Source organism: Sycon ciliatum, chromosome 3, assembly GCF_964019385.1.
Source record: "Sycon ciliatum chromosome 3, ocSycCili1.1, whole genome shotgun sequence".
In the NCBI taxonomy this organism is placed as follows: domain Eukaryota; kingdom Metazoa; phylum Porifera; class Calcarea; order Leucosolenida; family Sycettidae; genus Sycon; species Sycon ciliatum.
Window position 1 is genome coordinate 17157822 of NC_088645.1, and position 26411 is coordinate 17184232.

Sequence of the window (26411 nt, forward strand, 5' to 3'; positions counted from 1 at the left end):
TGCCAAGTCAAGGAAACAACCAAGCATGTCATCACCAGCACTCCATACCCCTCACCAAACCCATACCCAATCCCGTGGGCTGAACAGAACACCTGTCATTTTTATGGCAACCCGGTTTTGAAGGATTTCCCCAAACCCAAGAGGAGAGGAGGAGGTATGGCTTGGACGACTCATCGCAAAAATGTCCAATGCCAACCCTGTTTGGAGTGGGCTAAATTGTGGCAAATCATAATGAAGAGGACCCGAGAACCTGCATTCGGAGACAGAAAGAAGAAGAGAAACACGTACCACACATGTACATGCACGACCAAAGGCAGACATGTGCATGTGCACACATACGGAATACGAGGACAACCACATGGCCATCGCGTGCACGTGAAACACGAAGCTAAGCACCCAGCCACTGAGCTTTCGTATTTTCCGGAGTACAAGTCGGACTGGAGTATAAGGTGCACTTAATATTTTTCACAAAATCCAGACATCTAGCTTATATTCAGTGTATAAACCGCATCCCTCCTTTGCTGTACGGTCGGTTCTTTTCATTGCTGACAGCTTCGGATTTCTTTTCGCCAAAGGCAAACCATGGCTTCATCAATGCCGAATGAACGGCCACAAGCTCGATTATCTACTTCCTCGGCAGCTTCAGTGACTCTCTGCTTGAAGAGTCTCATAGCTGCTACATTTAGACGAACCATGAACGTCAGATGAAAAAGAGAACTGGAGCTAAAGAGAAAGTGATTTATATCAACATTTTCTTGCAATGATCCAATGTGCGTTGTCCATGCGTGCATGTGACCAGTTGGGTCGTCACAGCCGTCACAGCTGTTGCATTCTCTCTCTCCCCCCCCCCCCCCCCCCCCCCCCAGAAATGTGACCTACCGCAGCCTATTTTGAGGAGCACAGTTTATTTGACCGCCGTAGTATAAGCTGCGCCGACTTCTTTTTGGTTAATTACGAGTGTTGAAAGTGCTGCTTGTACTCCAGAAAATACGGTGAAGCAGTACACACCATGCACCCCCATCCCAAGACCAGCACACCACACTGCAAATGCACTGGATGTATACCCATAGAATTTATCTCATGGCGTCGATAGCAGACAAGATCGGAATGAAACAGCCTTATTTACGTCCGCAAACTGCCCAATCGACCCCCAACAGACACCTGGTCTTCACCACACGGAGAACAACGGAATAGGACAGCCAAGTCAGGTACCTTTGTACCTATGCACGCCCTATATATGTCGGGGACACCAGTATAGACAGCATGCTGCTTTGATAGAGTAGTATACACTACTACTAGATGCACTGGTACCTTCAAATGAAATTGGAGTTACTTTACCAACCAGCCTCGGCAACGAAGTACTGGAACTCATGGCAAATAGACATACCACCACCAACCTCAGCCATGAGAGCTATGGTAACGACAAACTGGATTGTGGAGTCGAAACTAGTCAAACAGCACACACAACAGCAGCAGCAGAACAGCAGCAACAAAACAACCACTCGGTGAGAATAAAAATTTGAACCACACCCATTGCACTCTAAGGGCCTATCCACACTACAACAAAAACCGCGTACAAGTCACTTTTCCTTGTAAGTTGTCATGGAGAACCGTGGGAAACGGCGCGAAAGTGAAAAAGTCGCTTGAACGTAATCAGCAACTTCCGAACCCCGATACGAGGAACGGATCACCAACATCGAGCACGCCTCCTTCTCACCAGTTGTCTTGTCGTGCAGTGGAGGGTATGGCAAAGCTGCAACAGCACTCTATGCTCGGCTGGCATCGATGCTCGCCGACAAGAAGCAGGAGCCGTACTCTGCCACAATCTCCTACATCCGATGTAAGCTCAGCGTTGCCCTCATCCGTGCTGCTGTTGCCAGTCTGCGAGGCCATCGGCACCGAGTGCCCTCAGATACAAACGACTTGGCCCGATTTGCGGTTGCCATGAGCAGCATCGGTTAAAGCTCCCTCCCGAGGCTCCATACTAGACTGTTTTCACAGCCACGTTGCTCTCTCGACTGTTCTCACAGCCATTTTTGCTCTCTCGACTGTTTTCAGAGCCATTTTTGCTCTCTCGACTGTTTTCACAGCCATTTTTGCTCGTTTTTCTTCCGGTGCTGTTGAGGTTGCACTCGTAAAAAAAAGGATAGACGGTGGACGTGGACGGTTTGTTTGTTTGTATTTATTTGAATTCACAACTTCGAACAGGCAAGAACCCAAAAATACAAGGCCACCTTTTTCTTTCAAGTAGCTTTTCCAGGTTTCGGAAGTAGGTAGTTGTTGAAGTATTTGTTGAAGTATCTTGAGAAAATGCCGAGGGTTGTGTTCTGTGAAGAGCTGGAAGGAAAGCTCATTGAGCTGTGGGCTGCGAACAGAAAGCGAGCGATGGGACGATGAAAAAGCGGTCGGTGAAGGAGAAGGAGATTGCCGTGAAGTTGAATTTATTATCGTTCCCAGAAACCTCTGCCACCGTGGGTTTCATGTTCTGGATGAGTGGTCCACAATTGACGGCCAAGCGAAGTAGTGCTTGCACTCAGGAGCAGCAAGAGTCCTGCTGTGGGAAAGAAAGAAGATTCTGACTGTTCATCCGTTTCCAAATCGCGCGTGCAATCAAAAAAACTTGATCGGCTCAATAACAGCAACCTCTTTCGTCTTCGATTGTCCATAACTGGAGGCATTCTCCACTCGAATCAACAAACAGGGAGACATAGGTAGGAACTACAAGATAAAGCCTCCACGAACAAATTTCTGAGTCGATGATTTCTCTTTCATTCAGATCAATGTGGAACTCTCCGAGATAAAATTTTGAATATGAGGGGAAATTCCCGCGGGCACTCCTCAAAAGTCACGTTCACGCCGGCTGTTCTTGCGAGTGTGGATACAAGTGCACTTGCACGCCACTTGAAGGAGGACGCTACTACGTTTCACACCTGTAGTGTGGATAGGGCCTAACTTGCTTCAATATCTGTACTAGCAATCCGAAATTGAATAGCTGGCACAACCAGAGTCATAAGACGGCCCTGGTTCGCGTCAGACTCGACTAGAGGCGGAGTTTTCCGCATCCGCAGGAGCGTCACCACCCAGCGCAGATGCAGCTCCTGAAGCGGTGGGAGGTGAGTAGATCAGCTCACCAGCAAGTGGTCATAGACCCTAGCTAGACTGTAGACACATCACTGCAGTTGAGCTCGGCGAAATCTGACCCAAAGTGCACATTTGTCGCCTGCACAGCCCTCGACACCCTGGAAGTGGTGTGGGCGCGGCTGGACGTACAAATGTACAAATATGGGCCACAACCAGCTAAAACCAACCAGCTAAAATATGTCCTAGAATAAAAAATCAAATTTTGTAGTTTTTGGGACCTTACTTGACTTTTTGAAGGCGGCACAGGGCACAAAAGCGGTCTAAAAGTGCCCCAAACACCTCTTTCAAAATGTATACTTTGAAATAGAAAAATGACTGTTTTCGCGCAGTCTGAAACACAGACAAACTTAGTGGCTTTTGTGGAGGAGCACAGCACAAAGGAACTAAAGATGATGACACAGACTTGAGCATGTCAACGACATAAGTTCCAAGCCATGGACCAAGTTCTTCCCAGAAAGCACCACGATGCTCTGGGCGGCGTTGCACTTGCATACTCTTTCGATTCTGGCAGTGACACTTTTGATCGTCACCTGCACTTCCGAGACTGCGTCAGATGACTCATGAGAGCTGAACGGCATGTGCCGTCGTAAGGCTATGGCCAGCAATCAGACATCTGAGAGTTGTAATTTTTGTACTCCTTCGAGGTGTGATTTTTGGCGTGCTGGGCCAAGCACAAGGAAGCCATCTGCCAAAAAAACTGAAGAAAATGGTTGTTGTTTGATCCTTTGGTGTAATCTTTGTAGCTAGTCGAAGCTAGTTGCTGTTTGGAGCAGAAACGCTGAAATTGACTATTTTCTGCATGTACTCATGTACTCAGGCATGCAGTCTCACTCGTATTTTAGCTCTTTTTCTGGAATGGATGCTGCTCTGCGACCCTTGGTGAACATTTCCTGCGCTCGTGGAGCAGCTGAAAAGTACCACTGGCATGTCTGGTTCCTGGTTTGAAAATGGAGTCGACTTTTGTGCCTTGAAAAAGGAGTAGAGAGCGATAAAGGTACGTCTGTAGCTTATTTTTGAGTGCTCCTCGTACAATTTTGATCTTGATAGAAAGTTCTCAGACCAAAGTCAAACCAAAGTCAGCGCGAAGATGGCCATACAGTTTTTTTTGTGGTTTTTTAGTTGTTTCGTCTCGTATCTATGTCAGTATCGTGATGGTGAAGTGGAGAGGGTGATTTTCTTCCTCTAGGCTTCGTTCGGCCGACTTTGCTTCGTCCTCGTTGAAAAGTGATGCTGAAAAAAAGGTCGATTCGCAAAATTATGTTGATTTTTCAATGTAAGCGATGACATGCGATTGCTGGCTATGCAGTTTGTCGCCTGATGTACTCGCCCACAACTTGTGCCTCTTCGCTACTGGGGACAACGGGGCGATTCAGCTTCGCTGTCGACATCAACATCCCTGAGATCCCCAAAAATTGTCGTCGTCACTCTGCAGACCTGCCGCCACGGACTTGCTGACACCTGACCAAACCTGCGCAATGCACTTCGATCCTCTGGCCCTGCGAGCTACTCTAGTGTCACTAGATACGAACATTAATAGTCTTTGCTCGCCAGCTACTTGAACTAGAACGCCAAACAAGTGTTTGAACAAAATTTGAGAATAGGATCGCCACCGGTTAATGAATGAAGCGCAGCGTGAACGCGGTCGACAAAACATTTTTCATTCCGTCATTTCTTAATTTTTGCGAAACCCCAAAGACATGTTTTAATTATAGTGATGTAATCAGACCTAATCCAGGGTGCTAGCTTTACACTTTGGGTTGGATTTGACTGAGTGGAAATGTACCAATAAAATCGGGATGTACATAGAAGCCATCACTTTTCCCAGCCCTGTCCGGAAGAGTTTGATTCAAGTAACAGATGTGACACATGCCCCACACGGATTCGCTGTGCTCTTCAGGATTTTCCGACGAAATCCACAGATTGCAACCACAGACTGCACCCCACATGAATTCGCTGTGCTTTTCAGGTTTTGAGAGAAATCCACGGATTGCAGGAACCACATACGTGAATTTTGCACCAACGTACTTGGGTGCTCCCAGAAGTGTCGCAGAAGCTCAGGCACGCGGATTTACCGAGCCTGGTCTCGTGCCACAACTATTTTCGTGTCACCCCAGATTTGCGCGCTTGCAGATTGCGCAGGCAATCTGGAATTCTCAGATTGTGCAGCGCAATCTGCAAATTGCGCAAATTCTCAGATTACGCGGAACATGTACCCCGTAGTAGTTCACGTGTGTATGATGAACTATCCAATAGACTATACCCAACATAGAATATACCCTTTTCCCGCCAATTCTGGAAAGTGAGAAGTCATAGAAATGACACAGCTTGCGCACACAGTTACAGATGCTATTTACCGATCAGCTGGTCAGATGAGCAGCAAACATAGTCCGGTAACTCCTGGAACGGACGAGCCACTGGATCAAGCGTGACATGGTCTAGCTGCCATCATGGTCTGTTTTTTCTGCAGCATTGGATCATGCTGGCCAGGAATGAGCTATGGCAAAGGCACAGCACGCACGTGCTCCCACATTCACATGCAGGCCGGCATGTCACACATTCCTTCAGATCAGCCGGGGTTGTTCGTATTGTTACCAAGATATTCAAAATCTACGAGTATTCAATCAATCTGCTCATCAGCTGATTGGCACATAGAGCATCGTGCTTTTATAACGCTTCGATCACTAGCTCCAATATTGATTCTGCTTTGTCCATTTTACTCTTCAGTAAGCTATTGCATTCTCTTTTTCTCTCCCTTTACAGAAGTGGTTGCTGATCAATAGAGGCCACACAGTTTCTCTCACAGCAAATCAGTTTCAATTCGTGGATGGGTGATACGTACAGTAAAACTACCCAGATTCGGACGCCTCTAATCTGGGCACTGTTCTGACCGATCTAGAGTGACAAAAACTGGTCTCAATTAGATCTGGGGTTCAATGTAATGCACCTAGAAAAAGAAGAGCGGGGGGGGGGGGGGTCACCTCTTATACTGGCACGCATTCGCTTACGGGCACTACGGTATCGTGCTGAGATCTGAGTGCCAATAACTGTACACAGTACGGTCTCCGACCATATGTGGGGATTGAATCCACCTTCGCCGACCCCCCCCCGTCCGAGTGTGCAGGAACGTAGCTCTCACACCCGTGGTGTGATGTGACAATGTACATGAGCACATCTATGGCGTGGCCACCATGAACCAGAGCACGTTTGTGGTGTGGTGACCACGCACCACCGGCAACCTCGTAGCCACCATTTTGCCTATTTTGACTATGCACTCGTACTATGCCGCCATACCCTGGTCTGGTGACCGGGGACTACCCTGACCATACACACAAGCTGCGGGCCTGGTGTGGTGTCACAACTGCAGCTGAAACACCTAGTAGCTTGTTTACTACCTACATCTATTCATTGGAAGTGGTGGCACCAAACATGCGATCACAAAATGAGAGAATGCTGGTTGTGCTCTCTGTCACTGTAGCAGGTAAAGGGGTAGTACAGTAGCAGGGTGAGGAATAGAGCCATAGAAATGTCTTCGTACACGCAAAAATAAAATGGATAACAAAATCATGAAAAGGTACAAACTCATAAAATAATACTGTCAAATCATGAAAAACCACTCTCACGAAGACAAGCCTATGACGACTATTCCACGCCCAATCAGCAATGTGTGTGTGAGTGTTTGTCAACAGGGGCAGTGAGTGAATGTGTGCATTGGTATCACCACAACCAAGAAAGCCTTTGATCTGCAACTTGACATTTTACTTTTAGTTTCACAGTTGGATAGAGCACCATAATCACCGGCATTGCACATCTTGAATAGCAGTTGGTCGTATCCCCCCCCCCCCCCCCATCACAGTCATGTCACATGGTTGTATAACTGAGGAATATCAGGTCCTATGACTATTTCCCAGTAAAATCACACTTCAGGCTGTAACGGCCAAGGAATAGCATGCACTGCATACCCTCTGTACCCCATGGCTGTGCTGTGTTGAAGCTCATGCTATATACGGACTGTTGGGTTTTCCGTGTATTTTCACTGACTTCTACGCTACTAAATGGGGCCATGCGGTTGTAAGGAATAACCTTCAGAAGGATAACGTTATGCCACCTGTTGGCCAAAACGAGTGTCAAATCACATCAATTCACTACGGAGATCACGCTTCCACAAAGAGAAGTTGTCATTGTATGTAGCCAAGTACACGCATTCCCTTGTATATGGTTTTACCCTGCACTGTCCTTGGTTACTATTTTGCTGAGCATTTTCACTCCAGTCGTAGCCGATGTCGTTGCAATTTGTATGTTGGTATCCGTTGTGACCACACACAAAACAATCATCATGTGCAGTGGGCTTCGGAAAAGTCCGTGTATTCTTTACTAGTCAACTTCGTTACTTCACAAAAACGAAATCAGGAACTCTCACCTGGTGACTGGTGGTCGGTATCCGGGTTGGTTTGGTGACCTTGTAGGTGGCTGACACATACTTCTGTGAACACTGCCGGCGATCACGCGTTTTTCTCGATCCAATGCTGCTCGATCGCAAATCGATACTGATGCTCATTCTTCGATCTCGCACTAGTCTTCGGCCGATACAGTAGCGACGAGTCGATTCAGCAGCCCTTCCACTAGGCACTGGCAGATTAGTAGGCTCCTAAGTGGAACTCATGTCCATCCAGAGCAAATAAACATAGCATAAGGAAAAGGAGAACAGGCAACAATCATTTGCAGTGCCGTATGGAAATTCTTTGACACAGATCAACGATTAGTTACGAGCCAAGTGCGATACCGGCGCATACTGATTTGCACAGTAATGTCTAATTACGCTCACCGAATCGTGGACTTGTAGCGCCAAACATGGAACAAAGCCTCAGAAACCGCGAACATTACAAAATCGGTGAAGCAAACGACAACGTTCTTCAATAGTTCGTTATTTCAATACTAGGCCGGATGAAACGACCATTCCACGACCTGACTATCAAACAATCAATAAACTCACCTAAGGTATGAAGATATCCACCGAGTTTGCGAGAGGGAGAACGAATCCGAACACGGACAGGTCGGGATGGATGATGAAACATAGCGTGGACAGGATGATCCAGCGGCCCAGGTCGTTGCTTGAACGGCTAGCTCAATTCGCCTCTCGGCTCATACCACGGCTGTCTTCCCAGGTATAATCTGCGAAGGCACATGAACCCTGGACACACAGGAACCGCATCCCAGGAGAAAGAACATCTAATAATTACTATTCTTGAGTAAACGGATTCTGTTAGCACTGGTACCAGGTTTGCAAAACCAATCCCGTGAAAGTTTCACTGTTGCGCTGCATCATCCTTCGAAGTGGTTCATCATTGCGAACTCGTCCACACAAGTCCGAGCATTTGCAGATTATCTAGATGACCACAGTACAAAGAGTATGTCAAACACAAGGCAAGAGAATATCTTTGCGGCGCAAACAGACTCACCGGAAGCAGCCGTATTTCCAAGCGTTCTTGACTCTTCTCGACTACAAACGGTGCAAGCTCATATCACTCTCCGATAGCATCATTGAAGCGGTCCGCAATGACCATTGGCTTCGAGGAGTTGACAAACAAGAAGGAAAGCATCGCAGGGATCGAGTTTCTGTCCAGTTCCACAGATCAGCCGCCTTCAATGCGCAAAAGAACTCGACCTTGGCTTGTAGCTGGCTCGCCACGTGGTTGGACTGCAATCGTTCACTGGAGCGTGCGTGCGTACATCTTCATAATAATGACTGTACAGTCAGATCTCGATGAGCCGTTAGTCCTCTTCATTCTGAAAGAGACAAACACAAAGAAAAGGGGCATTGTCAGGGCAAAACCATTGCCAAGCAAACGCAATTCCAACTAAACACTGGCTTCTTGGATACACAACAAACAAACTGAACTTTCCCATTGTACATGCAGATGCTAGCGTTGAGAACCGACCGTTGAGAACCGATCGTTAGCCGGTAACGGGAGAATACATTTTTCTCCGGTTCAGACACCTAGACCCACAGTAGACTTCCGTTGAAAGTCAGAGTACCGTAGGTTGTAGTCCAACAGCAATACAACGCCACAAGGTGATGATCTTACCTTCTCCTCGTCGAAATCCAGAATAAACGATCCTCAACCTCCGTGACAGAAATCGGGGAGAAGACGACTTCCAGCTTTGATATGGCCAAAGAATAAACTGGCGTGTGGGAATTAACGCCGATGTATGCACTGCTTCGGACTACTTTTACTGCTCTAGCTGCGGGGGGGGGGGACGCCAAGAGGAAAGAAAACACTCTTCTTCCTTCTTCTTCCACCACCAAAGCAAAACAAGAGACAAAGCAAAGTCGATGCTGCAGTGCGGACTTAGTGGAGCATGCGCACTGAGGGTACAGACGCCCCCGCACAAGGCGATGATTGGTCGACGGTTGCAGTTGTAGTCACGGGGACTACCGAGAAGCTGCTGCGCGTGACCGCCTGCGCGGGAAAATATTTTCTGGAAATCGGAAGCCACTACTGCACTGGCACCAGCACTGATCAGGGAGTAGTAAAATATCGACACTTTACTACTTACTAAAACTGTCTTGTCTATGCATGATTATGTTGTTGTACATGTGCGCAAGAACCTACCACCAGCCAATTAGGACATAATTATAATGAACGTTTCCGTTCCCTTCTTCAAACAATACTATAATGTACTAGGCAATGATGGAAATATACTAAGAGACTACAACTACAATACTATAAAGATAAGAAGTTCAGAGATACAGCACTTCAAAATGACACAAACAGTGTGTGAGGAGTCAAAAGCATCGTGCAACCACTAGGTGAAAAAACCTTGTGAAGAAAAAAAAACTGCCGGACGCAATGGAGGGGACTGGCGAGCGGCAGGGTCGGAGGTGGGAACAGTCAGTTAGTTGCCAGGTCAAGGAAACCAGGCATCAGCAATCAAGCATCATTACGGTATTTTGTCAGGCAGTGCTAGTTGTCGTGAGTGGTATTCTGACGATGTATTCTCTGTTTTGTCACGTGGTAGGTACATCTTGCCGACCCACGAGGTGTTTGTCGCTAGGGTCCAGCGGATTCTGCCGGCAGAAAAATTGGCAGAATTCGGTACTTTTTCTGGTAAGTTTCATGCATGTTTGGTATGTGGATAAAGAAATGGAGCAAAATTCGAGGAATTGCCCGCCATAAGGTTTGTATGGTTCTGCCAATTTTTCTGCTTTTCGAGCAGAATCTGCCACCTTTTCGAGCAGAATCCGCCGGTCCCTATTTGTCGCGCTGGAAACGGAGCGTCTCTGTAAGTTTGTAACCCTGGTGATGCTTGTGCCTGGAGAGCACTATAATGCGAAGTGGTGCTCTTCAAGTTAGTTCAGACACGATCTTCCTCAGCCTACTCAAGCTCAACTGATTAGGGGTGAATTCCCCGAAACACTGTGTATTGAGCAGGGAGAAAGACCAAGGAACTACAAGTTACGCTATACTGTCCACTAACACCACCAGTTACTAAACAATCAGCTCATGCGATAACATTGCACGACACTGACCGACGGTGCTGGCGTTCTACAACTACATGTAACTGGCTAACAGCTCTAGCACATCTTGGATACGCACTCCAACAGCCTTCCAACTTGGAAGGTTCTAAGTAACAGTTATTGAAATAACATAAGAAGAGGAAGGTGAGCGCAACCAAGATAAGCACGAGCTGAAACTGTGAAAGTCTCAGCTGTGAAGGACGTTGGCGGATGTTCATGCATATCGATGACGATAGTGCGCATCCAAGATGTGCTAGAGCTGTTAGCCAGTTAGTTGTAGAACGTCAGTACCGTCGGTTAGAGTCGTGCAATGTTATCGCATGAGCTGATTGTTTAGTAACTGGTGGTGTTAGTGGACAGTATAGCGTAACTTGTAGTTTCTTGGTCTTTCTCTTTGTATAAATTAAACCTTGGCTCTCCATCTGAGTCCATTATTGAGCAGGGAGTGATGCTTTCTTGCAGGTTTGCCGAGTGGACGGTTCGATGGACTCCTCGTGTGCTCTGGATGGCAGTCGTGAGTCAGGCAAGTGAGTATTCAAGTCGGCAGGAAAACCGCGAGCTCCCATATGTATGAGCAACACACAATTCCCCATAAAAGAAGAAGAAGAAAAACTCCCTCGTGCAGTGACCCACAAAGGGCTCATGCACAGGTGGCAGGACTCCACCGCAGAGCAATCCAAAACTGCGGCAAAGCACCGACTCGTGCAGAGGCTACAGGATTAGAGGCTCTTACAGGGATTACAATGTACAATGGCGTAATAATTATGAGCCAATACAAATCCCGTATCCCAAGCAAAGATGTTACCTTTCTCCAGCGTCGCCTATAATTAATGTCAGTAATGATTGAGTAAGACGATCGGGGTTGCATGTCATGTAGCTTTAAGTAACGATACAAGGACCTGTCATCATAACCACGTGAAGATGACGCAAAATCTGTTATGAGGCCAGAATACGCTGTAAGATGGTCTGCTATATTTTGGCGGGTTAGAAAACAGGCTCTGCGGATATGACAAACGAGGTTTGTGGATTGCGACTGCATGTCAGCATGACATGCCATCATTGCACATGACATTGGACATGATTGTATGTATGACTGTGCTCGTACGTATACAGGCGGGGAAGAATAACCAAGGCCAGTAAGGGAAAGGCACATTGCTTTTTAGTCTAGAGCATACCATCCATGGTAGTAGACCACGTTCGGATTCAGGACTGACACAAGGCTGTCTTCAACAAGTTCAAGTAGATTTCTTACCATAATTCTCACTCCAATGTGTTGACAAACCCCTTTTATTTCCAATGTGTAATTCTCACTCCAATGGCAATGTGTTGCGGCCATAACTACATGACTATTGTATAATAAAACAGTGTGACTGTTATCACCCAGAAGAAAATAATAACACAGTCCTGGCATTTCTCTTATCTCTTCGTCCCGTTGCATGCCATGTTTACTCTCCCTCTGTTTCTGTCTTTTCTCTCTATCTTGAGTGCGCTGTGGTTTTTATTCTGATGCCGGGATAGTCCATCGTTTGAGCGGGGTCACTTATGTGGCACTTAATACAACCAGCCGTGTCGTTCCGTTCATTGGAAAGATTGCGCCCAAGCCAAGTACTGTACATGTAAAGGTAAAAAAAAGGAAGAACGGTGTGGCGCATACAGTGCTGGCAACTGAAATCCGACCCCCCTGGCGTCTCGTACGAATCGCTATCGCGGCTAGCGCAACGCTAGGGGGGTCGGATTTCAGTTGCCAGCACTGTCATGTACTTTCACATAATAATTATTATAGATGCTCAGTAGATATGCACCGGCCGCATGGACAATAGTCAATAGGTACAGGCCGGCGACCCAACCGGCCTTCGCAGCAGATAAGAACAATAGATCTACAAAGCACACTGCCTACATGCCTTTCATCCGTGTTTTGAAATAAGCTCAAGGATACTGTCGAGTCTACTCGCGTATTGATAATACCTAGTGTAACTTGTAGGAACATACGTTACATAGCACATCACCACCTTCGTAAACAGATAACATTCTACATGTTGGTATCTGAACCTACAGGAAATCCGCACCAACGACTAAGGTCGTACCAGGTAGATTGTGGTGACATTGCATAAGCGTATCGCCAATAAAATAAGAATTAGTTCAGCGATAGCTGGCTAGCTGTCACGCAGATCGTCGAGCCGACCCTCGCCTGCAGAGGCTGCACTGCACTCACTGGCAACAGTCAACAGTGACAACACGGATACAGTTCAAATGACGCTGACTGTACTAGACGGTACAGAGTCAGTACTGCCAGTACTGGTAGTGACAGCACTCAGCAGCATCTCGTGCCAGTTCGTAATCGTGCTTGGCATTATGAACGCAGCCTTCGGAACAGGTGACTTCCTTCTGTTGTGAACTAATACTTCTGTACGTAGATCTACAGTGCACAGCTTGGTACACAGCCAGCCCATGCATCCATATCGCTACTGCCAGTAGATAGTCTTTACTGATTTTGTGCACGAGTGCAGGGCGATTCCACTTCAGCGCGCAGAGTACTTCAAAACTGCATCGATCTCTGTTTACTCAGTTGAGGATTTCTCGACGTCTATTGTTCTCTCTCATCTCTGGAGACATTGACATGGCTACGTGCAGGGTGCTGTGCATCTCGCCTACTTTCTAGCGGATCGAGCGTGTTGCTGCTGCGGAGATTTAGGCCACACCGTCCACATCTAGAGCGCAATGCCTCGCAAAGGCAGCAGAGAGCAGCGCGAGCGGCGGGAGAAAGCAGCTGAGAAACGTTTGGAGGATCGTCGCCGTGTGTGGAGTGTTCCCCTAGAAGAGGAAGGTGGTACGGACAACATGGAGGTAGTGGTTGAAGTCGACCAGGCCAAGACGGGATGCGCCAACGAGATGGCTTCACAGGTAAATGACCAGTGAAATATTTCTTGTGTGCGTGTGCGGGTGAGCGCACTGTGTTTTGTTTTTTTGTGGCAATGCATGGTCAGCTTTCTAAGGAGACAGTGTGTTATGCACATGTGCCCATCACTCAGGTTTCTGAGCTTCATAATCCGAAATACGTTGCAGTTTCTGGCTCACGTTTGCTTACTCTCGCGAATAACGTCATTGACGCTGGTACGGATTTGTGGAAATGTCACACCTGTGGATCTTTGTCTGTGGAGATGTTGCACTTGCAGACGGATCTCTAGCAATATTGTCAAAATATTAGTGTTACAGCACCCGAGTCTAAAACATTGCGCTTTACAAAATGACGTTAACACCGGTGGGCTTTCTTGCATTTCGTGTTGGCTAAAAGAAGAACTTTCCCTCCACGTAATTGATGTACTGACGCTGTCGGCCGAAATTTGACGTAAGGACAGTGCTCCAACATTTTGTAGTGGAGCGGCACGGCAAATTGTAGTGTAATACAGTACTTTGATAAACCCACAGAATGTGTATGCAAGTCCACGAACACACAGACGAGCGAGGTGATTTTCTATGATCAGGATATGGCCTTTCCGGCTCTCTGGAAGATATTGAAATTAATTATTTTGCGGCTCTCACCATCAGCTGGTGCTGCTGCTGCTTGTACTTATGCCAACCAGGGAAGTGTTAGTGGTGACACAGTGCCCTCACACAGGAGCAGATCTGTCAAGTCATGGTGCGTGCTTGATTGGCCAATGCATGGCAGGACGGAGATGCAGGAAATCCAATCATTGTATTTTATCAGCTCCATAAATACTAACGTCAGCCCAGGGATCGAACCTGCCAGGTGCTTCTGGTCTGGAGTCAAGTGCCCTAGCTACATGTGACACCACTGCACTTAGTAATAGAGACCCATTTTACTGAGGACATGGAGCCATGGCATTCAGACCTACACTTGGCCAGCAAGACAGTACTAGTAATCCATTCATGTGTTGGCTTGCCTCTATTTATTTCAAAATCCCAAGTAACATTAATATTCATGCCATGCAGGACCCCCACAGTCTTTCGTGCTTTGTGTATAATATGGTGGGGACATATGCCTTCCTCAGCAGTAAACATGCGATGCTATGAAGTTCCATTGAATGTAGCAGTATTACGGTTCCCCATTCACATAGTGTCTTTGGATCCTCACTGTATGGCATCTGAAACAACGTGAACTGGTGCAAATCTAGGGGGGGGGGGGGAGGGGGGAGGGGGAGGGGGGGGGGGGAGGGGGAGGGTAATAATGTGGCTGAATCTTTTGTGGATCATGGCAATCCAGATAAGGATGTCACGTCAAGTGTATAGTGTAGTACCGTATTTCCCCGATTATAAGTCTTACACCTTTTTACACTAAAAATCAAGGGTGAAAAGGGGGGGGGGGGGGGGTGCGACTTACAACCGATCATGACTTACTACTGAAGTGAATACATCAAAAAATTATGGCTCAAACCTGGTAATGGGCGTGCGACTTATAATCGAGTGCGACCTATAATGGGGGAAATACGGTAAATACAGGATGCTAAGTATGGAATAGTGTGTAAATACAGGATGCTAAGCATGGAATAGTGTGTAAATACGGGATGCTAAGCATGGAATAGTGTGTAAATACGGGATGCTAAGCATGGAATAGTGTGTAAATACGGGATGCTAAGCATGGAATAGTGTGTAAATACGGGATGCTAAGCATGGAATAGTGTGTAAATACGGGATGCTAAGCATGGAATAGTGTGTAAATACGGGATGCTAAGCATGGAATAGTGTGTAAATACGGGATGCTAAGTATGGAATAGTGTGTAAATACGGGATGCTAAGTATGGAATAGTGTGTAAATACGGGATGCTAAGCATGGAATAGTGTGTAAATACGGGATGCTAAGTATGGAATAGTGTGTAAATACGAGATGCTAAGCATGGAATAGTGTGTAAATACGGGATGCTAAGCATGGAATAGTGTGTAAATACGGGATGCTAAGTATGGAATAGTGTGTAAATACGGGATGCTAAGTATGGAATAGTGTGTAAATACGGGATGCTAAGTATGGAATAGTGTGTAAATACGGGATGCTAAGTATGGAATAGTGTGTAAATACGGGATGCTAAGTATGGAATAGTGTGTAAATACGGGATGCTAAGCATGGAATAGTGTGTAAATACGGGATGCTAAGTATGGAATAGTGTGTAAATACGGGATGCTAAGTATGGAATAGTGTGTAAATACGGGATGCTAAGTATGGAATAGTGTGTAAATACGGGATGCTAAGTATGGAATAGTGTGTAAATACGGGATGCTAAGCATGGAATAGTGTGTAAATACGGGATGCTAAGTATGGAATAGTGTGTAAATACGGGATGCTAAGTATGGAATAGTGTGTAAATACGGGATGCTAAGTATGGAATAGTGTGTAAATACGGGATGCTAAGTATGGAATAGTGTGTAAATATGGGATGCTAAGCATGGAATAGTGTGTAAATACGGGATGCTAAGTATGGAATAGTGTGTAAATACGGGATGCTAAGTATGGAATAGTGTGTAAATACGGGATGCTAAGCATGGAATAGTGTGTAAATACGGGATGCTAAGTATGGAATAGTGTGTAAATACGGGATGCTAAGTATGGAATAGTGTGTAAATACGGGATGCTAAGCATGGAATAGTGTGTAAATACGGGATGCTAAGTATGGAATAGTGTGTAAATACGGGATGCTAAGTATGGAATAGTGTGTAAATACGGGATGCTAAGTATGGAATAGTGTGTAAATACGGGATGCTAAGTATGGAATAGTGTGTAAATACGGGATGCTAAGTATGGAATAGTGTGTAAATACGGGATGCTAAGTATGGAATAGTGTGTAAATACGGGATGCTAAGTATGGAATAGTGTGTAAATACGGGATGCTAAGTATGGAATAGTGTGTAAATACGGGATGCTAAGTATGGAATAGTGTGTAAATACGGGATGCTAAGTATGGAATAGTGTGTAAATACGGGATGCTAAGTATGGAATAGTGTGTAAATACGGGATGCTAAGTATGGAATAGTGTGTAAATACGGGATGCTAAGTATGGAATAGTGTGTAAATACGGGATGCTAAGTATGGAATAGTGTGTAAATACGGGATGCTAAGTATGGAATAGTGTGTAAATACGGGATGCTAAGTATGGAATAGTGTGTAAATACGGGATGCTAAGTATGGAATAGTGTGTAAATACGGGATGCTAAGTATGGAATAGTGTGTAAATACGGGATGCTAAGTATGGAATAGTGTGTAAATACGGGATGCTAAGTATGGAATAGTGTGTAAATACGGGATGCTAAGCATGGAATAGTGTGTAAATACGGGATGCTAAGCATGGAATAGTGTGTAAATACGGGATGCTAAGTATGGAATAGTGTGTAAATACGGGATGCTAAGTATGGAATAGTGTGTAAATACGGGATGCTAAGCATGGAATACGGTAAATACTGGATGCTAAACATGGAATACGGTAAATACTGGATGATAAGTATGGAATAGTGTGTAAATACGGGATGCTAAGCATGGAATAGTGTGTAAATACGGGATGCTAAGCATGGAATAGTGTGTAAATACGGGATGCTAAGCATGGAATAGTGTGTAAATACGGGATGCTAAGTATGGAATAGTGTGTAAATACGGGATGCTAAGCATGGAATAGTGTGTAAATACGGGATGCTAAGTATGGAATAGTGTGTAAATACGGGATGCTAAGTATGGAATAGTGTGTAAATACCGGATGCTAAGTATGGAATAGTGTGTAAATACGGGATGCTAAGTATGGAATAGTGTGTAAATACGGGATGCTAAGCATGGAATAGTGTGTAAATACGGGATGCTAAGTATGGAATAGTGTGTAAATACGGGATGCTAAGTATGGAATAGTGTGTAAATACGGGATGCTAAGCATGGAATAGTGTGTAAATACGGGATGCTAAGTATGGAATAGTGTGTAAATACGGGATGCTAAGTATGGAATAGTGTGTAAATACGGGATGCTAAGCATGGAATAGTGTGTAAATACGGGATGCTAAGTATGGAATAGTGTGTAAATACGGGATGCTAAGTATGGAATAGTGTGTAAATACGGGATGCTAAGTATGGAATAGTGTGTAAATACGGGATGCTAAGTATGGAATAGTGTGTAAATACGGGATGCTAAGTATGGAATAGTGTGTAAATACGGGATGCTAAGTATGGAATAGTGTGTAAATACGGGATGCTAAGTATGGAATAGTGTGTAAATACGGGATGCTAAGTATGGAATAGTGTGTAAATACGGGATGCTAAGTATGGAATAGTGTGTAAATACGGGATGCTAAGTATGGAATAGTGTGTAAATACGGGATGCTAAGTATGGAATAGTGTGTAAATACGGGATGCTAAGTATGGAATAGTGTGTAAATACGGGATGCTAAGTATGGAATAGTGTGTAAATACGGGATGCTAAGTATGGAATAGTGTGTAAATACGGGATGCTAAGCATGGAATAGTGTGTAAATACGGGATGCTAAGCATGGAATAGTGTGTAAATACGGGATGCTAAGTATGGAATAGTGTGTAAATACGGGATGCTAAGTATGGAATAGTGTGTAAATACGGGATGCTAAGCATGGAATACGGTAAATACTGGATGCTAAACATGGAATACGGTAAATACTGGATGATAAGTATGGAATAGTGTGTAAATACGGGATGCTAAGCATGGAATAGTGTGTAAATACGGGATGCTAAGCATGGAATAGTGTGTAAATACGGGATGCTAAGCATGGAATAGTGTGTAAATACGGGATGCTAAGTATGGAATAGTGTGTAAATACGGGATGCTAAGCATGGAATAGTGTGTAAATACGGGATGCTAAGTATGGAATAGTGTGTAAATACGGGATGCTAAGTATGGAATAGTGTGTAAATACCGGATGCTAAGTATGGAATAGTGTGTAAATACGGGATGCTAAGTATGGAATAGTGTGTAAATACGGGATGCTAAGCATGGAATAGTGTGTAAATACGGGATGCTAAGTATGGAATAGTGTGTAAATACGGGATGCTAAGTATGGAATAGTGTGTAAATACGGGATGCTAAGCATGGAATAGTGTGTAAATACGGGATGCTAAGTATGGAATAGTGTGTAAATACGGGATGCTAAGTATGGAATAGTGTGTAAATACGGGATGCTAAGCATGGAATAGTGTGTAAATACGGGATGCTAAGTATGGAATAGTGTGTAAATACGGGATGCTAAGTATGGAATAGTGTGTAAATACGGGATGCTAAGTATGGAATAGTGTGTAAATACGGGATGCTAAGTATGGAATAGTGTGTAAATACGGGATGCTAAGTATGGAATAGTGTGTAAATACGGGATGCTAAGTATGGAATAGTGTGTAAATACGGGATGCTAAGTATGGAATAGTGTGTAAATACGGGATGCTAAGTATGGAATAGTGTGTAAATACGGGATGCTAAGTATGGAATAGTGTGTAAATACGGGATGCTAAGTATGGAATAGTGTGTAAATACGGGATGCTAAGTATGGAATAGTGTGTAAATACGGGATGCTAAGTATGGAATAGTGTGTAAATACGGGATGCTAAGTATGGAATAGTGTGTAAATACGGGATGCTAAGTATGGAATAGTGTGTAAATACGGGATGCTAAGTATGGAATAGTGTGTAAATACGGGATGCTAAGTATGGAATAGTGTGTAAATACGGGATGCTAAGTATGGAATAGTGTGTAAATACGGGATGCTAAGTATGGAATAGTGTGTAAATACGGGATGCTAAGTATGGAATAGTGACGGGATGCTAAGTATGGAATAGTGTGTAAATACGGGATGCTAAGCATGGAATAGTGTGTAAATACGGGATGCTAAGCATGGAATAGTGTGTAAATACGGGATGCTAAGTATGGAATAGTGTGTAAATACGGGATGCTAAGTATGGAATAGTGTGTAAATACGGGATGCTAAGCATGGAATACGGTAAATACTGGATGCTAAACATGGAATACGGTAAATACTGGATGATAAGTATGGAATAGTGTGTAAATACGGGATGCTAAGCATGGAATAGTGTGTAAATACGGGATGCTAAGCATGGAATAGTGTGTAAATACGGGATGCTAAGCATGGAATAGTGTGTAAATACGGGATGCTAAGTATGGAATAGTGTGTAAATACGGGATGCTAAGCATGGAATAGTGTGTAAATACGGGATGCTAAGTATGGAATAGTGTGTAAATACGGGATGCTAAGCATGGAATAGTGTGTAAATACGGGATGCTAAGCATGGAATAGTGTGTAAATACGGGATGCTAAGCATGGAATAGTGTGTAAATACGGGATGCTAAGCATGGAATAGTGTGTAAATACGGGATGCTAAGTATGGAATAGTGTGTAAATACGGGATGCTAAGTATGGAATAGTGTGTAAATACGGGATGCTAAGCATGGAATAGTGTGTAAATACGGGATGCTAAGCATGGAATAGTGTGTAAATACGGGATGCTAAGTATGGAATAGTGTGTAAATACGGGATGCTAAGCATGGAATAGTGTGTAAATACGGGATGCTAAGCATGGAATAGTGTGTAAATACGGGATGCTAAGCATGGAATAGTGTGTAAATACGGGATGCTAAGCATGGAATAGTGTGTAAATACGGGATGCTAAGTATGGAATAGTGTGTAAATACGGGATGCTAAGCATGGAATAGTGTGTAAATACGGGATGCTAAGTATGGAATAGTGTGTAAATACGGGATGCTAAGCATGGAATAGTGTGTAAATACGGGATGCTAAGCATGGAATAGTGTGTAAATACGGGATGCTAAGCATGGAATAGTGTGTAAATACGGGATGCTAAGCATGGAATAGTGTGTAAATACGGGATGCTAAGTATGGAATAGTGTGTAAATACGGGATGCTAAGCATGGAATAGTGTGTAAATACGGGATGCTAAGTATGGAATAGTGTGTAAATACGGGATGCTAAGCATGGAATAGTGTGTAAATACGGGATGCTAAGCATGGAATAGTGTGTAAATACGGGATGCTAAGCATGGAATAGTGTGTAAATACGGGATGCTAAGCATGGAATAGTGTGTAAATACGGGATGCTAAGTATGGAATAGTGTGTTAGTACAGTATAACCTGTCTACGGCGACCACTCAAGGGACGAGAAAAAGTGGTCACCTTGGCCAGGTGGTCTTCATATCCAGGTTCAGTGGATCACGTGGTCATACCCGCGTCATAATACGTGTGATATATCATTTTGATTAGTGTATCACGCTGCACACAGGCTATGCCACTCTAGCACGACTCATGTGCCCGGGCAGTTGCCGTGCATGCACCATGCACAAGTACATCTACACGTCCTGCACTGATGTGTAGATCTACCATGCACTGGTGTGTAGATCTACCATGCACTGGTGTGTAGATCTACCATGCACTGGTGTGTAGATCTACCATGCACTGGTGTGTAGATCTACCATGCATGGTGTGTAGATCTACCATGCACTGGTGTGTAGATCTACCATGCACTGGTGTGTCGATCTACACGTCCTGCACTGGTGTGTAGATCTACCATGCACTGATGTGTAGATCTACCATGCACGGTGCACCATGCAATGTGTGCATTTACATGTACTAGCAGGGTGGAATGCGGAAGCGGGTGGGTGCATGGGCGTCGGTCGCGTTGAGCGAGTGGTCGCCGCATCCGAGCTGTTTTGAATGTGAATGCGTACGTGACAAGGAAAAGTGGTCGCCATGGTCGAGTGGTCGCCATATCCGAGTGGTCGCCATTACCGTAAAGGACCGGTGATCCGCCCCCTCTCTAATTCCCGCCCCCTGTCGATTTTCTCCTTGTGAAGCGACTTCGGCGTATACAACGAAATACGATGTTGAACCGACGCATGCATTGCTGTACACAATACTTGCCAATCCAGGATCAAAATGTGCACAATCCAGCACATTGAGTCTGATCCTCTACGTTGTTGAACATCGTACTGCACTTGACAGCCTTGATCTAATTCCCGCCCCCCTGCCGAAAACCCAGCTGGGAAGCGACATGGCGTGGGGGCGGATCAACGGTACTTTACGGTACAGGTCTTACTGTGGTAAGTTTTAGTCTGGTCGGTAGGTACGGTAACGGTGGTTGTGTATCAGGTTTTCTCTCGGAAAAGTCTCATTAGCATTAGTTGGTGTCGTTGCTGCTTCTGTCATCGTTGTTGTTCCTGCCTTTGTTGTGGCTGACTCTATTATCGCTGTCATCCTTGTTGTGTTGTCGTCGTGTTGTCTCTGTTGTCGTTGTGTTGTCTCTGTTGTCGTTGTCGCTGGCATTGTCATTGTTTGCTTGTCAGGTGCATATAACAGTGAACGAGGAGAAGTCTTGGGATGCCCAGCTGTACAACTCCTGTTCGCAATGGCCAGCATGTGGAACGCCGAATCGTCATTGTTGGGTAAGGTCACTGAGCTGATGCCTACGCTGCATGTCTGAAGTTCTACACAGAAAAAATATTCATCAGTTATGTTCATCTTCCGATTCGCCTTGTGGCGGATCTGATCTACTCACCTCCCACCGCTGTAGGAGCTGCATCTGCGCCTTGATCCTTGAGGGTGGTGGCGTTCTTGCGGATGCTGAAACTCAGTCTGACTGAATCTCAAGCGATCCGTGTATTCTTGGAGAATTTATGTACAGTAGGTATCGGTTATGGCGTGGGTGTTTGAAGTGGGACGTTCCATTCTTATTTCCGATATTTCTTACACACGATAAATCAAGTGGTGTGACATATTAAATGCATGTGCGCAGGGGCAGGATGGTCATCATACATGCAGCGTATCGCTGCTGTGCATACAGGTGTTCAGTTTGAATCATAATCCCATACGCTTACTGGCCATGTGGCAATGCAGCGCGAGGAACATGTACATGACTACAACAGTTGAACCTGCAGCACTACGATGCAGTGCAAGTCGGATTAGAACTGCATTGGACTGATGTTATTACTACCGTAAAGTACCGTTGATCCGCCCCCTCTCTAATTACCGCCCCCCTGTCGGCGTATACAACGAAATACGACATTGAACCGGCGCATGCACTGCTGTACACAATACGTGCCAGTGCAGGATGAAAATGTGCACAATCCAGCACACTGAGTCTGATCTTCAACATTGTTGTACATCGTACTGCACTTGACAGCCTTGATCTAATTCCCGCCCCCTGCTGGAAACCCAGCTGGGAAGCGAAATGGGGGGGGGGGGGGGGGGGGGATCAACGGTACTTTACGATACAGGCGATACACTTCGTACTAATCTGGCATGTGTTGCTACACAAAGTCCATTCTTAGGACCGATCTATTCTACTATGCGATAACATTGCTTGTAAGAATAAACGTTCACTTGAAACCCATGGTACGATCATTAAAAGACGAGAGGTCATTCTTGTGGGCAATATATTCTTTTACGCGACCACACTATAACCACTACGCACTGTATATCTATCTTGCGTCCGATGACCTAACGGCAATAGAAATGTGTAACATTTTGGTAACCACGGTGGCCGGCCATAACAAAACGGTTGTGTTGCTGGACGAAGGATTGATAATGGTTGTTGGCCCCTTATTGGCTTCTGTTGCAGGCTTGTGCTGCATGAATGTTTTTTTTGTGTTACTGCGCGCGCACGTGTGTGTGTGTGTGCATGTGGGGGGGGGGGGGAGGGCGTGTGCATGCATGTGTGTGTGTGTGTGTGTGTGTGTATGTGCATGCATTTTGTGCATGTGTCTGTGTGTATATTACGTGTATGTGTATGCGTGTACATACATGTATGTATGTTCTTGTGTCCTGTGCGCTGCTGTCAGGTGGAGAAGGGACACAAGGTAGAGCTGGCACTGGACGGCACTGCGCTGCACGTCTGGAAAGAGGCCATGGTGCTTTTCATCGACGGCCGGGAGGTGGAAACCGGGCTGACCCGAAAGCAGTACTGGCGTCGCGTGTTCCTCCGCAAAGTGCTCATATCGTGCATCTTCATACTGCTCGGCTCTCTAGGGCTAATTCTGTACTTCACTACAAAGAAAAGCGCCGTGTCTATGATCCTGCTACTTGTTCCATTCGGTCTGGTATACCTGGTCATGTCTATTCAGGCCATTATCCGATTTCAAAGTGACCCTGTTGAAGTGTCTATTGAACCTGTTAGCAAACAGGGTCCTGATGATGTCAGACCACTGTTGTGTGCTGAAGTGGAGAGCGTATGAGCTGCGCTACGGAGATTGTACTGCCGACAATCATTGTCCTCGGATGTTCGACGCACGTGAGCCGGAGGACATTAGTAAGCTGGGCAGCAGCAGATCTGCCATTGCTCACTCCACCCCGGATATGCCTCTGATATTGATACGGACGGTTTTTGATACTCGTGCTGTGTCGTTTTCTTATGTCTTTTTGTTGTGTTTTCAATATACGGCATACCATGGCACTATAGGCAGCTGAAGCAGTTGAGCAAAAAAGGTTTTGTTTGTTCTTGTTTATCTCTCTAGTCAAGGCCAGTTAAATTGATAATCACTGGTGCATCCAGTGTGGACGAAATTTCTATTCCTCAACGTATTTTCTACGCTGTTGGCTTGAGTTATTCTGTTTGGAGCTGTGGGCTAGCAGAGACTGGCCACAGTTCTTCGTCAATTCGTATTCTTCACACGATGTTGCAAGCTGTTGTGCTTGTGTGGTCTAGAGTATGCTATATTTTCAGTTTCGAATGTCTTGATTCCCTCCCCTGCTATGACCTGTAACCCGTTGACAGAATAACAAATGATAATATTATCACAAGTGACTGAAATGAAGCAATGTTTGACTGAGCTGCCTAACTGCAAACTGATGTCTGAGTGTTGTGTCTTGTGCCGGATTAGTCTATATTCGCACTCTGATCATGTGTGTGTGTTTCCGTCAATCGTGAAAGTCTGTAGTTCGTTTTGAGAAGAGCTGGTGTCCCCGATAGACTCGTCCGCATTATCCAAGCTTTTCACGACAACATGAAGGCATCATTGGTACTGGCGGGAGCTGACGTTGACCCGATTGATGTAAACAGTGGTTTGCATCAAGGATGCTGCATGGCACCAGTCTTGTTTAATTAATATCTACATGTGGGCTGTGTTCCAGCAATGGTACAAGGCGATTGCAGACATTCCGGATATCGGGCTTCCTGTGGCGACGAATGCTGGTGGTCGGCTACTATTCCGCAGGCCACGTACAGGCGTTTTGAAACGGCACAACGACAGCCAGTTTGCTGACGACTCTGCACTGGTTGCCACCTCCCATGAGGGTGCAAGGCACAACTGGCTGCGTTTGTGAGTCTTGCTTGCGCATTTGGCCTGAAGGTGAATCTCGCAAAGACCAAGGTTATGGCGGTCGGCTACGGACTCCCCAGCACATGACCACTTGCCTTTGATGGTAGTGGGTGATATTGTTGAGAGCATGGCTGACTTCAGGTATCTCTGCTCCATCGTACATACAGATAGTCGATAGGCTCATGATATCAAGTCACGCATTGCTGGAGCATCGAGGGCCTTCGGGGCGCTGCGTCGCACGGTGTTCACGGACCGCAACCTATCAGTTGCCACTAAGCGCCAGGTGTATGAGGCGTGTGTGTTGTATCCCTGTTGCTCTACTGCTCTGAGTGCTGGGTGCCGCTGAGCCGGGATGTAGCCGCCCTCTCGACATTCCATAATGTATCCAATCGATCCTGGGCATCACTCAACTTGACATAGGGGCATCCCGATTGACTAATACCGATGTTCTGGCAATCTGGAACACCGCCAGACAAGATGATCTACCGACCTGTGTCATGCGTCGCCGAATGGAGTGGCTTGGTCATCTGTGCAGAATGGAGGAGGAGCGTACTCCGCGTCAGCTGCTGTTTGGCGCCCTCTTGCCGACCCGTCCTGCCTGTGGCCCTCGGAAGACGTGGCGTGATGCCGTGAGAGCGAATGTTTGATGCCTCGACCTTGGCGATGACGCATGTTCTGACTTGGCACAGGAGTGCAGTGAATGGCAAAGGGCGTACTCTAGCATTACTTCATCTGGACCACGCCCGCAACCACGAACACCATGCGTGGTTTGTGGCCGGTCACTGTCAAAGAGTGGTATGGCCCGACACAAATGCGAAGAGGAGCGCGGCAAGCCGATCGCAGATCAGATTGGGAGGCTCCGAGCAGGAAATGCGCAGCGTGTAAGACATGGTTCAGGAGCACCGGAGGCCTCGCTGTCCATAAGTGTCAACCCGACGACGTTCGCTCTACGTGCCCAGTGGCGGGCCTTTTTTTTGCCTGCGCCCAACCCAGTTGTGGCAGTACCGGTGCCGGCGAGGACTCAGCTAGCACTACCCTGCTACCAGGCTCATTGCAGCGCATGTGGCAGATGCTGCCGATCAAAGAGGGGTTTCCAACTCCACAGCTGCGCAAAGTACACCAGCACTCTCGTTGGCCGCTAGCCTGCGGAGCGTGCTGCGTACTGTATTCAACCGACCCACTGTTGGCCCCTCGTATGAACCTTGAACGTACCCATTGCCGATGGCAATGATAGTCCCCTCGTACCCCATGTCTGTTGGCGTGAGGGGACATGTGACCGTCTTACGGCAATGTTCAGGACAGGGACAGGTGTGTGTGTGTGTGTGTGTGTGTGTGTGTGTGTGTGTGTGTGTGTGTGTGTGTGTGTGTGTGTGTGCCCATATGGTGCAGTGGTATGTGCAGCGATTTCTAATCGATAGATTGCGGGTTCGATTCCCAACGATTATGGTCACACACGTCTTTCTTCTC

The 26411-nt window shown here is 46.0% G+C and overlaps 1 protein-coding gene across 1 annotated transcript; it reads left to right on the forward strand.

Annotated features, from left to right (window-relative positions):
• Positions 1 to 13086: 13086 nt before the first annotated feature.
• On the forward strand, positions 13087 to 24471 carry LOC135811598 (uncharacterized). Its single transcript, XM_065324833.1, has 3 exons — positions 13087 to 13558; positions 21975 to 22073; positions 23469 to 24471. The coding sequence occupies exons 1-3, from the start codon at positions 13376 to 13378 to the stop codon at positions 23859 to 23861; spliced, it is 675 nt and encodes a 224-aa protein (XP_065180905.1). The 5' UTR covers positions 13087 to 13375; the 3' UTR covers positions 23862 to 24471.
• The last annotated feature ends 1940 nt before the right edge of the window (positions 24472 to 26411 follow it).